This window comes from Platalea leucorodia (genome assembly GCF_965183815.1).
Source record: "Platalea leucorodia genome assembly, chromosome: 14".
Taxonomy (NCBI): Eukaryota; Metazoa; Chordata; class Aves; order Pelecaniformes; family Threskiornithidae; genus Platalea; species Platalea leucorodia.
The window spans coordinates 358,883-371,782 of NC_138836.1; the positions used below are offsets into that span (position 1 = coordinate 358,883).

The 12,900-nt window shown below is 52.0% G+C and overlaps 1 protein-coding gene across 1 annotated transcript in view; it reads left to right on the forward strand.

The window, feature by feature from the left end:
* The first annotated feature begins 254 nt into the window (after positions 1–254).
* The window catches only part of SEPTIN9 (septin 9), a 104,193-nt gene continuing 91,547 nt past the window's right edge, over positions 255–12,900 (forward strand). The window contains exon 1 of the mRNA XM_082326764.1: positions 255–332. Coding sequence (XP_082182890.1) covers positions 311–332 — 22 coding nt within the window. The 5' untranslated portion in view covers positions 255–310. The remainder of the gene's footprint in view (positions 333–12,900) is intronic.

The window sequence follows — 12,900 nt, forward strand, 5'->3', positions numbered from 1 at the left end:
TACAGGATTTTTCGGGTCATGCACCCCCTTTTTCTTTTTTCTTCCTTCTTTCTCTTTTTCTCTTGCTCTTCTTTTTCAAAGAGACAAAGCTACTTCAGTTTGGAGCACAAACATATGATCAGCACATGGAAATGTGGTAATTTGGATGCATTCATGATTGCAACAGATTGAAGAAATTAGACCAGACAAAGAGCTTTTTTTGGAAGAGGAGGAGGCAAGGCAAGGAGGGAGGGAAAGTGGGGGAAAGAAGGGGACGCCACCGAAAAAAGGGACGGCCGTGACACGCGGATGCTAAATATATCCCATAGTAATGGAGAGGGACCGCATTTCAGGTAGGCTATTGATCTTTTAATATGTTATATTCTGCCTCTGCTCTCCTACCTTTCCAGCAGCTTCTGCATGTTAAGAAGAAACAGCCATGCTCTGGGTGGATTTCAGCCGATTCCTTTATTTCTTTTTTTTTGCAACACTTCCTTTCTGTATTTTTTTTTTTTTTCCATCCTCCTGAGCCCTCTAGACAGAAGGTGGTTCCAGCAGAAGCTGGCGGGGGGGCAAGGGGGAAAAAAGAAACTGCTTTCTAGGTCTGGATTTCATTTGAGTCTCTCTCTTCCTCCCCCCGCCCCCCCTGCTCCCATGTGGCACACGGTGCGGGGGGATGAATGCTGAGCCTGTTAACTCAGAGCTGCAAGCCAGGGAGAGGGAGGAAAATAGCCGAGCTCTTGGCATGGAGATGCATTTCTGCTCTGAAGGTTGGCTCCTGAGTGTGTGTGTGTGTGTGTGTTGTGGTTGAGCTTTCTCTGCTTGCCAGAGTATCTTCCCCTGGCTTTTGCCCTCCCATCCTGCCTGCCTGGCCGGGCAGGAGCTGCCAGCGTGTCCTGTGGCTGTACCTTGCGCAACACCAGAGCTGGTGGCCAGTGACCTGCTGGCGTGTGCTTCACCTGGCCACTCGTGGGGGTGTTTGAGTAGGGGGAGGATGGAGGGCGGTAAGCGGAGGAATGAATAACTCCATTTAATTCCTTAGCTTCCCTGCAAATCCCGCCTAATGGTCTATGTCTGACTGGTTCTAGAAGCTGCTTCTGGGTGCCTTGAGCCGTTGGGGAGCAACGTTGCAGTGAGCTGCTTTTGGTATGGCCGTGACTGTAACTGTATGCAGGGAGAGGGGACAGGCGGTGCAGTGTCACCCATGAGACTTATTCTCCGCATGTATGAGCGGGATGGCCAGGATCAAAGAGGGAAAGCGAGGGAGGGGGTGAGTGCGCCAAAATTGGCAGACCAGTGTGCTGCAGCCCAATCGTGGGTCTCCCTCCTCCTGCCCCACATGGCATGGCACAGCTCGCCCTCCTCTGGCACAGCAGCCCTGTGGGAGGCACAAGGCCTCTTCTCCTGGGTGTTCCCAGCTGGCTGCTGGGCATCGGCACTGAGAGGGAAACCACAGGGATGAGAGGAAATGCTCAAGCCGGGGTGGAGCAAAACTGTGGCCAGAGAAAGCTGCTCCCATGGCTGGTCTGTACCAGACCCACGGGGCCCGGTCCAGGGATGTGCTGAGAGCACCCGGTGCCCCTGGACAAGGACTTACCTGCAGGATCATCCTCTGCTCCCCCCTGCTTCTGAAAAGCATGGATGGCACCTTCTCATCCCTCTCCATCTCTCTTGCTCACGCTTTGTCCTCTGGTTTGAGCCACTTCAAAGCATTCCTGAGAGCGGCTCATAACTCAGAGCCTGGTGGGTGTTTCAGCAGCACAGGGCTTTGGGCTGGATAGTCTCTGCTGCTGTGTGCAGGCCTCTGCTAGGCAGGGACGGTTTGGTCCCACTGTGGTTTGGCCTTTTACATCTCCTGTTACATCCTCAGTGCAGTGCTGGGTCCATTCTGTCTGCACAGAGGTAGTGCGGGGCTTTGCAAAGGGTTGCTGGTGAGAAAGGGGACTCCCTAGTGATGTGATCTGGGGCTCTTTGTTCCAGAAAAGCATCCAAGGTGGGTTTTTCTCAGCCTTGAGCTGCACATTGTGTTCAGCTGCTGTGAGGAGCACAGAGCCCTTGTGCCCAGGCTAGCTGTCACTCACTTCCAGGGCATGCAGGACCCAGGGGACCACATGGGCAGGAAGACCCCGGGCAAGTGTCTTTGTGCAAAGATGCAAGACCTCTTGCTAACCCCTGGGAGCACGTTTGCAAAACACTGATATCCAAGTGTGTATGTGTTCCACTAACCTCTACTGGAACCGGCTTTTCTGTGGGTGGTTGAGATGTGGCTGAGCTGTGGGCAGGGACGCAAGCAGCAGGCAGGGCACATGGGTGGTGTAAGCAAGCATGGTCTGTGCCTTCACCTAAGGCAGTTGTGCCTGGGGAGCTTCATGTGGGATGCTGAACACAACCCTCTGCCCTCGCTCAAACACAAGTGGGTCATGTCCTGTGTGGGACCCCAGAGCCATGCCCACCATTTCCATACTGTTTCTGATATGCGGCTCTGGCATGAAATACGGGATGGGGGAATAGATGGGCAGAAGGGGCTGGTCTTTGGTCGTCTTTACAGACCCTGCCTTGGAGGGATCAGCACAGGCAGGGAAAGCTGCTCAGCAGGGCAGCAACAGAGGGAGTGCAAAACCCACACGTGGGGACAGAGGAAAACTGTGTTCAAGGAGATCTGGAGCACAAAAGTGACAATATCACCAGGTCACGCTGTTGGCTCCCAGGTCCATGGCACAGTATGGATTCACAGGGCAAACCACTGGGCTCACAGCAGACCTGCCACTGCTGGTTCATGAGAGGGCTGCGCCAGCCGATGTGCCTGGGGGTCTCATGGGGCCACAGACTCTGGCACTGCCATGCTGGTGGAGGAGAGGAACAGGGAGCAGAGCCTAGACTGACCCAGGCTCCTCCCTGCCGTGGCCATGCGGGCAGCAGGACAGCCAGGGCTCTGAGTTTAGTGACTAACCAAAAGATGATTCAGATGAAAGCAGATGCGTGCAGTGCTGGGGGCCATATCCCAGTCACTGTTCTGGCCCTAAACATGCTTTTAATTAATACTCTGCTGTGGGTGGGAACAGCTGACTCCTAAGCTGAGTGTGCGGCTGCAGGATGGGGTGAGGGCACCCGAGGGTGGGTGGGAATTGGGCCTGGCCTCTTCTTTGAGGGCTGCTTTCCCACAGCTGCTGGAGCTCAGCCTGTCCTGTGGAGTGTCCTTTGCCCAGGGGGAGCTCAGGCTTTCTTGCCCAGAGCGGTGTCCCCAGTCCAGGATCTGGTGATGACAAGTGCCTCGTGCTTTGGAGGAAGGCATCAAAGGTGCAAGGTGATGCTGTAGCTCTGTGCCTCTTCACTGCCTGGTCCGGGGTAGTGAGGGTCTTCCTTGGTCTCTGTAACAAGGTACCAGTCTCAGGTGGTGCCTTTGGGTGCTAGTATAAGAAACATATCTCATGTAATCTGCTAGTCCCTTTTAATCTCATTAAACTATCTCTTGCACGTTTCCACAAGCTCTAATATTGCATGAAAAGCCTTAGCTCTGAGTTAATTTATTTCCAGACATCCTTCTCCAATGGTTTTGGGGCCAGGGAGCTGTGCTCTGGGGCTGCTGTGTTCCTCACATCTGCCGCTCCTCTCTGCCTTGCTAGATTGCTTTGGTGGCAGTGGCCTGGAGATGGCTCTCCTGTCTTTCCCTAGTAGATGGCTCTTTTGACTGGTCTAGATCTTTCTACAAAACCTTAATTATTGATGCCATGGGGGCCCTTTACCCCTTCTCAAAAGGGAAGGAAGGGCCCGCAGCACCCTGCGCAGTGGGGGTTCAGTTACTGCGATGGTGGGGTGACAGGATGGGTGCAACCCTGATGAAAAAGGAAGTCTGACCTCCCAGATAAGTTATTACTGTCACCTTTAAAATTGCACTGGGAAAACTCATTTTAAGAGTTTTATAAGTAGGTAATTGTAACATTTGACTGCAATGAGTGGCACATGTTGGGCAGGGCCCAGCAGCGGGCAGCTGGGAGTGCTGTAGGTGCTTGCAAGCAACCTGCTGAATTGCAGCAGGAACGATGAATTGTTTATTAACCTATTGGTGATCATTCTTAATCTTTCAGTCATATATATTTCTACTATGGATATGTTTGTGTGTGCATATTTGTAGAGTTTAACATGGTTTTATACATCACAGTATGCACCCAAATGATTCGAGCCGTGAGGAGACAGCCCATGTTTGCAGCATGCGGCTTTTGGAGGCTGTGCAGGCAGCAGCTCTCAGACTAAACGCATCAAGGCAGAGCATCTTCAGTGGTCCTCAGAGCTGCCTGGGACGTACCGTGTGCCTGGACTGAGCAGTAGGAAAGGAGATTAGGGACCCTTTATGTGAATGCTAGAGGTGTGAAGGGTTTTTGGGAAGGGAATGTTCTTGTTTCTTCATTAATTTTTTTTTTTTAATAGAAGTTAATCTTTAAAATGCATGTAGCGGGGCAGAGAGGCTAGGGTTGCTTCCAGTCACTCTGGCTATCTCTTCTGTCGCAGGTTTCTTGGTGTCCCTGTTATTCCTAGGAAATGGCAGAGAAAAGCTCGACATGTTTCTTTTTAGTAGTCTTCTCACAGCTATACATCTTCTTTTACCAAATGTTTTTCTTTTTCCTCTGGCTTGCAGCATGTCACTGTGTTGGACGCCAGATCGGGCATTTACAGTCTGGATGGTTCTACCTTCTGTTAGATCCCACTGCGTTCATCCAGCCCTGGCACCCAGGGACACCTTCCTGTCTGTCCTGCCTTTGCTGGTAGCTGTTGGTCTGTCCTTAGCCCTCCCTTCTGCTGTCAGTGTCCCGCTGCTCATGTCCCTGCCTGGTGCTGACCCCCACAGTTTGCTGTGGTGTGCAATGCGCTGTCCCCTGAGGCCGTGGGCTTGTGTGCTATGTGCTGTAAGAACCACTTGCAGCTTTTTTCACCCGAGTTTCTTGTTCAAGCATTTACTTTCATCCTAGATGTTGTGTAGTAACATGTTGTGACTGCAGGTTTCAGCTCATTTAATAGTAGGTCTATGCAGGCCCTCTCTCAGGGAAGGGTTTGGGTTTCAGGAGGCTGCAGAGTTGCCTCTGCAGATGGTTGTGTTCGCAGCGTGCTCCGTGCTGCTCCCAGCCTGCTCTTGGCTGCCTGCACCTGCCTGGCCAGCAGATACATTCCCGCAGTTGTCTGAGGCATGTCAAGGTACGAAGCGTTACCCATTTCCTGATGTCTGCTCTTAAATCTGCTGGAATTTCTGCTTATCTCCATTAAATACAATCCCATTGTGGGGCACAACTCATCTCTTGCCTGACAGCACAGGTAATGCTCCTCGACAACCGCTCTGTTGAACCTGGCTAACCCTGGGGCAGGAGGTCCTTTGCTGCCTGCCCTCCTGCTTCATGCTGGATGACTCGGAGCCTCCCAGCAAAGCGATTCCCATGCTGCCGGGGTGAGGGAGGATGTTTCTCATGCAAGTCAGGGCGCTTCCAAGGTCCAGCATACCATAATGCTGAGTGGGAGCAAGTACGTAGTTAGGGAAGTATGTCTGGGTCAACACATGTCTTCTGTTGCCTTAACGATCTCAGAAGCACAATATCTATGTCCTGTTGGCTTCTCCATGTGGTACTTGCAGCTGTAACTAATGGACAGAATAATTTGTTAGAGAGCAGCAATGCCTTGTGCTCTGAGCGCTGTAGTTGGGCTCAGGGCTCTGCAGCCGGCCCCTGGCATCTTACGGGCAGTAGGGAAGGTCCTGATGGGCAGCAGCTCCCGTTTCAGGGACAGTCTGATACCTGAGAAAATTTAGGTGAAATTTCTTGCTCTGCCCCAGATTTTCTGTAAGTCCTTGGGAAAGGGCACTTGTGCTCCCATTACCCTTTGGTTTTGGGTAAGGATCTGGTGTTTGGGTCTCTGTGCTGAAGCTCTCTGTAGGCGAAAGGGGGATCGCAGCAGTGCCTGCCTGGGGGCGGGCCTCAGAAGTGCAGCTGGAAACTTGAAGCTGTTCTGACCAGGTAAAGGGAGTCGTGGGTCTCTAAAATGGGTGTTTGCTTGGGATCCGAAGCTGTTCCACCCAGACTACTAGTGTTCGATGGCTACTCTGAACAGCTGATGGAGACAGCATGCTTTACATACATGCTTAACCAATGTCCACGGACAATGACTCCTTTACACTGAGTTTCTTGGGCTATTCCCACTGCTTCTTCCCAATGGCTTCTGTTTGCAAGGGCAGCTTGCTTCCTAAGCACCAATACTGAAAATTAATTTCCCCATGGTCATCTCTGAGTGGGATATGGCACCCCCTCTGCCTCTTTTCTAGCACTTCAGGCTGCTGCTGTTACATTTATTTGTCCTGTGCTAGCACCTGGGTACCACGTCCCTGGCATAGGAAGAGCGTGAGCCCTTGCTGCTGGATGGAGCTGCTGTTAGAGTGGCAGGTGAAGTGAAATAGCCCTTCAGAGAAACGTTCAAAAGAGCAATGGGATGCTGATGCCAAGAGTGTTGTTAGAGACTTATAAACAGCTCTGTTTTGTGGCTTAGTGGAAAATGGGCATGATTTTACAGCTGAACAAAATGCATTAGTTTTACAAGCAATAATCATGTAATAAACCTGAAAGTGCTTTTTTTCGTAGAATCATAGAACAGCCCAGGTTGGAAGGCACCTCAAAAGATCACCTAGTCTAGCTTTTCGTGGGAAAGGAAGCCTAGATGAGATTATCTAGCACCATGTCCAATCATATCTTGAAAATCTCTAGTGATGGGGACTCTACAATGTCCCTGGGGAGGTTGTTCCAGTGATTGATTGTTCTCACTGTAAAATATGTCTGTCATATCAAAATGAAGATTCCCCCTCCCTCCTCCCCGTTGGCCTGGTCCATGTCCATGTGAAGTTGCTGCTACATAAACAGATCTGTATTAATTTTGTGATTACATCATTACCAGATATCTTATGAACTAAAGCAGCTGTTCTTGGAGTAAATTCTGGTTTCCAGTGAAACCAATTTGGGGAGTGATAAGCATGATTGCTTGATGCAGGGTTTGCGGGGGAGCCTACCATTAGCTCTGCAACGTCTCCAGGTTGCAGCTTTGACCCCGAGCTGGCGGGGAGGTTGTAGCTTGAGGCTGTGGAAATAAAGGTTTGTTGGCATTTCACTCCTGGCTGTCTGATCTGGAAAATTAAATCATATCATCGAGACAACCATGTTTGATCTCTGACACGCTGGAGCAGAAAAGTACTCTTATTTTGGTTGTTTTGCTGTCTGAAATGTTGATATTTTTTTTTTGTTTGTTTGTTGGTTTTTTTTTTCAAAATCCTATTTGGTTTGGAGAAGTGGGGTCAAGGCACAGCAGTGTGGTCACCCTCTGGTGTGGCTGCTAACGAAGGTATTGGTCCATAGATTCAGAAGTGACTCTCTCCCTGACTCCCCCCATGCTGCGCTCTCCCTCTGTGGCTTCCCAACCTGGGGCAGCATCTGTATATGCCTGTGGCACCCCCTTGCTGGCAGCCCACCCCTCTCCTTTCCTTCTTGATGAGTGCAGGACATGCTTTTTTGAGTTTCGGATGCTTTTTCTTTCCAGGGCTACCTGCTTCAAGTTCTTAGTCATGGTGCTGGAGCAGGGGCTGTGGTGATGTAGGTGAGACCTTGCTGATGGGGAGGGAGGCTGACATGGGGGGTTTTGGGGCTGGGAGCATGTACTCGGTAGGTGCTGGGTGTTTTCTGGGCGCCTGATCCCTTGTAGTGGCAGGGAGCACCAGGCCTGCTCAGCATACACAGGATGGAGGGACTTACAGTGGCTGAGCATCTCTGATGAAGCCAGAGCCTTTGTCAAGGGCAATGTGTGTTTGAGTCCATCTGGGTGGTTTAGGGGGACAAATGGAAAGAGTTAAAACCCTGAATGCTTGGTAGGGATGCTTGCTTTGAAGAACACCTAGGAAGCTGGAAGACAGCTCCTGGGGAGTCGAGTGGTGTGAAAGTGCAGGTTGGGAAGCGCGGATCAGGACTTGAACTCAGGCTTTTGAGCCCAGGGCCTGTTTCTGCTTTACCATCAGACTGGTGAGAGCGGCTGTGTTGGGCAGAGCTGCACAGCGGTGTGGGTAAGGCTGCTTTCGGTGCCTTCGGGTCTGGGATTTTGTCCCTGTGCCACTGACTTGTGTTAGCTACAGCAAGTCATGGACTCCCTCCATTTTGCTGTCTCAGAGATGTTCGCTTGGACTTTGAGGTTCGAGCAGGTCCTTATTTGAGATAAGATGAACAGTCTGGTCCTGTGTGAGGGTCTGTGTCTCTGCACCTTCCTCAGAAGCACCTGGTGCTGACCAGTCTATGAGCTGTTGTACCAGCTGGTCACTGGCTCTACCCAGTCTATAACCAAGACTTTCAACATCTCATCTAAGCAGTGCTGGAAATAGAGCATCGTACTGCTGGCACCCCACTGCCTGGCCTGGTGGGAATCCTGGCTTGGAAGGCTCTTCCCAGACCATGGTGGTGCTTTCTCCTGCCCAGGAGTGTTTTGTGTGGACCGCTCTCTTACTGATGTTGCTGTGACAGTGCTGTAGGGACCCCAGCTCTGGTCAGAGTTTTTGGGTGATGTCTGCTGTGAGTGTACCTGGAGACAAGGTCCTGATGACTTCTACAGACTTGTACAGAGTGAATTGCCTGGGGCTGCACAAATGATCAGCATCAGATCTCCCACTTCCCAGTCCAGCGACCTGTTTCCTTGACTACACTGCCTGTATAGGAGAGAGAAGAGGCTTTTTTAACTGCTTCAGCTGGTCTTTGCAAACCTATACTCTGTAAAGAGCGCTCCAGAAATTCTTTGCTGCTTTTTTAGCACATATGTGGAGGGGATCCCTGGGTAAGAATCATAGAATCTGTTTAGGTTGGAAAAGACCCTTAAGATCATCAAGTCCAACCGTTAATCCAGCACTGCCAAGTCCACCACTAAACCATGTCCCTAAGCACCACATCTACCCATCTTTTAAATACCTCCAGGGATGGGGACTCAACCACTTCCCTGGGCAAGCCTGTTCCAGTGCCCTGTACAGGGGGACGATCACTGCCCTCGTCCTGCTGGGCACACTATTTCTGATACAAGCCAGGATGCCATTGGCCCTCTTGGCCACCTGGGCACACTGCTGGCTCATATTCAGCTGGCTGTTGACCAAGACCCCCAGAACTTTTTCTGCCAGGCAGCTTTCCAGCCACTCTTCCCCAAGCCTGTAGCGTTGCATGGGGTTCTTGAGACCCAAGTGCAGGACCAGGCACTTAGCCTTGTTGAACCTCATACAGCTGGCCTCGGCCCATCGATCCAGCCTGTCCAGATCCCTCTGTAGGGCCTTCCTAACCCCCAGCAGATCAACACTTTTGCCCAACTTGGTGTCGTCTGCAAACTTACTGAGGGTGCACTCGAACCCCTCATCCAGATCATTGATAAAGATATTAAACAGAACTGGACCCAGTACTGAGCCCTGGGGAACACCACTTGTGACTGGCTGCCAACTGGATTTAACTCCATTTCCCACAACTTTTTGGGCCCGGCTATCCAGCCAGTTTTTTACCCTGCGAAGCGTATGCCCATCCGAGCCGTGAGCAGCCAGTTTGTCCAGGAGAATGCTGTGGGAGACGATGTCAAAGGCTTTGCTAAAGTCCAGGTAGACAACATCCACAGCCTTTCACTTGTCCGCTAAGTGGGTCACCTTGTTATAGAAGGAGATCAGGTTAGTCAAGCAGGACCTGCCTGATCATTATTACCTGACTAACTACCTTTCATAAACCCATGCTGACTGGGCCTGATCCCTTGATTGTCCCGTACATGCTGCGTGATGGCACTCAGGATGATCTGCTCCATAACCGTGCCCAGCACTGAGGTCAGGCTGACAGGCCTGTAGTTTCCTGGATCCTCCTTCCGGCCCTTCTTGCAGATGGGTGTCACATTTGCTAATTTCCAGTCAACTGGGACCTCCCTGGTTAGCCAGGACTGATGGTGGAAAGAAGCATCTTCGTTGGCTTAATTAACTACCTGAATGCCTCTGAAGAGTAGGTACCTGCTGGGGCCAGATGACCGAGGTCTGTGAACTGACTTTGCAAGACCCCAGAGGGGGTCATCCTGCATTTCAAGTGAGGTTATCAGCAGCTGTATGCCAGCAATCTTGGTCACTGGTTTCCAGTCGGCTAAGGGTGGGTATCATCATCCCCGAAGGCTTCAGTCTTACATCTTTCTGACTCACGAGTCTTTCACTCCCAGTGACTCATCCCCATCCCCAGGAGTGCATTGGGGCTGGGAAAGGGGTGCCCATGGGCCAGGCAGGGATGACCTGCCGCTGGCAGCTTGTGGGACCCCCAGTCCCGAGCACAGGGCAGGGATATTCAGCCTGGGGACGTGGCGGTGGTGAAATGCGCTCCGGGGACCGTGCTGCTGCGGGCGGGGGCGTTGCTGCCCTCCGGCGAGGAGGGACAGGGGGTGCGCTGAGTGCTGCCCCTTTCCCTGCCAAGCCCCAGCTCCGGCGGGGCTGGCGCGGCCGGGGCCGTTAGGTGGCGGTGTCCCCTTCCCGGCCGGCTGCCGCGGCGCAGCGGAGCCTCCGGCGGGGCAGCGGGGCTGCCGGCCTCCCCCTGCCCCAATCCTCTGCCCGCGGTCGCATCGCTCATCCCCGGCGCTTGCGGGTCCCCCAGGAGTTGCCTGCGCCCGCCGGCTTGAATTTCACCTCCAAAAGCAGGCTGCGGTTGCGTTCGGCTGTAAAAAGGCAAATAGCTGCTGAGGATTACAGCAGAGGATAGTAAATTCCAATACACAGATACATGGAGAGATTTTATTTGGCGAAAATAGATATTTCTCACTATGTTGCTAAAAGCATCTGGCTGCCCCTCTCCTAAACAGATCTGCTTTTTGGCACAGCTTTTGTTTACCACTGAGTCAGGATTTAAGCTGCACCAAGAGGGAATGATCTCGTGGCAATTAGAAGCAGGGCTGTTGGAGTCCTTTTCCTGCTCTTCTACTAAATTGCTTTGTATCCTTGCGTAAATTATAAAACACGTGTGCTCTAACTTCCTATATGGAAAATGAGGTAGATACTTTCCACTTTTCATAGGCACTTCAGGATCCTCTGCTAGACAGCTGCGAGGGATTTGTCATGACAACGGTGGGAATTTGACCCCTTTGAGATGCCAGCACCCCTGTGCAGGGCTGGGATGAGGCTCCCTACAGGGTGGAGGCAATGGCTGGTGCTAATCTGAGATGTGGAGCTGGAGAGTAGCTGAACATCAGGCTGGAGACATGAATCATTCTCACGGGATCTATCTCTGCTGGGGAGCATGGGCCAAAGAGCAAGAATATGGGATTGACTCGCAGGCCGCGATGTCTATCTCTTGGTTGCTGCGGGCATGGCGAATGCAGGCAGAGCTTCCTCCAGAGGGACTCCGGTGCCGAGCAGTGCAAAATCACCTGCTGGTGCCATGTTCACAGCCAGAGCACCACCAAACACCAGCTTGTGGTCTCTTCTCTGCTCCACTCGTTAGCAAGAGCTATCTGACTCTTCTCTGTTCACTGAAGAGATGGAAGGGGACATAAACCCATTTGTCCTTCTCTGCTGTCTTCTGCTGATGACCTTTAGCTGAAGTCTTTAAATATTGCCCCCTCTCCCCCTGGAGATGAGGATCTTCTCCTGGCATGGGCCTGCCATTTCCCCCAGTTTGTCCACCTGATTCCCCCTCCCCAACCCTGAAGCATTTAGCAGTTTTGCTTTCTTGCTTTCCTTCTCCCCCGTGGCTTCCCTCAGCTCCATGAGGTCAATGAGACTTGGAGCAACAAGGCTGGAGCTGCCACACCAGAAACACTCACCAGGAGGGCTTGTGTTTAAGTAAGTGCTCACTGATTTATCAGGATAGAGGCAAAGCAGGCAACCTTGAGAGCAGGTGAAGTGTTGGACCAGGACGGGATGGTCTTCAGCACCTCTCTCACATTCTCCACTTCATTCAAGTGGAGAACTGGTCAAACCCAACTTGAGCTGCCTAAAAAGAGCTGACTGACATCTGTATTGACAGCTGCTCTCCAGGGAAGGGGGCCCTGTTGGAAACTGCTGTGGCTGGTGAGCAGTTGGTTGGTTGTGTTTTGGGGTGTTTTTTTCCCAGAAAACGTGAAAAATTCCCAATGGGTGGAAAGGGAAAGTGAACTATGGAAACTGTGTGTCTCGTGCTCTCAGTTGAAACACGCCCTGGAGAAGGCATATCCTCCATAAGAGGAACAGCAGTGTTGGCCACCAACCAGGAAACCCTTCCTTCCCTGCTCCCCTGTGCAGCAAGAGCTAAGTGCCGCAGGCAGTGTTTCCACCCAGAAAGGCTGTTCCTGGTTCCTCTTCTCGTACCTCTTCACCCCTTGGGACACCCACTGGAGTGTCCTGTTTAAATGCAGGTTGTGCTCGGGGGCTCTCTCCCCTTTGCTTATCAGTTTTTTCCAGCAGACTGGTGTTACTGATAGTACTGGGCTCTGCACCCAGGCTGTTCGCTGGTTTTGCTGTGAGAACGCGGGGAATGTTGCTGGATCTTAAGTAATGCCTTCAGCGTTGGCTGAGGTACGTGGTTTGGATGCCTGCTCCCAGCCTTGCTCCGAAATGATACAGCAAGAGGTATGTCACGGCATTGGTCATTGCTTGGCTCAGATACACACGTGCACCCTGGGCTGTGCTGAAGCTGGGTTGCTAAAACTGGCCTTTTATCTCATAGTCGATCCCCAAATTGGTTCAGACTCACCTCTGGTGTCCTCTACTTGCTTCTGTTGCTGCTCCGCATCCCCCTTGCTGTCTTGAGGCTGCTCAGAGAGGTGGCCCTTTGTTTGCAGCTGGAGAGGAAACTTAATCTTGCCTTGTACAAAGGCAAGAAGGGGACAGCCAGCGGTGCAGGGGACCGAGGGGCGGAGAAGGGGGAAGCGCAACAGTGGGCGATGCAGAGG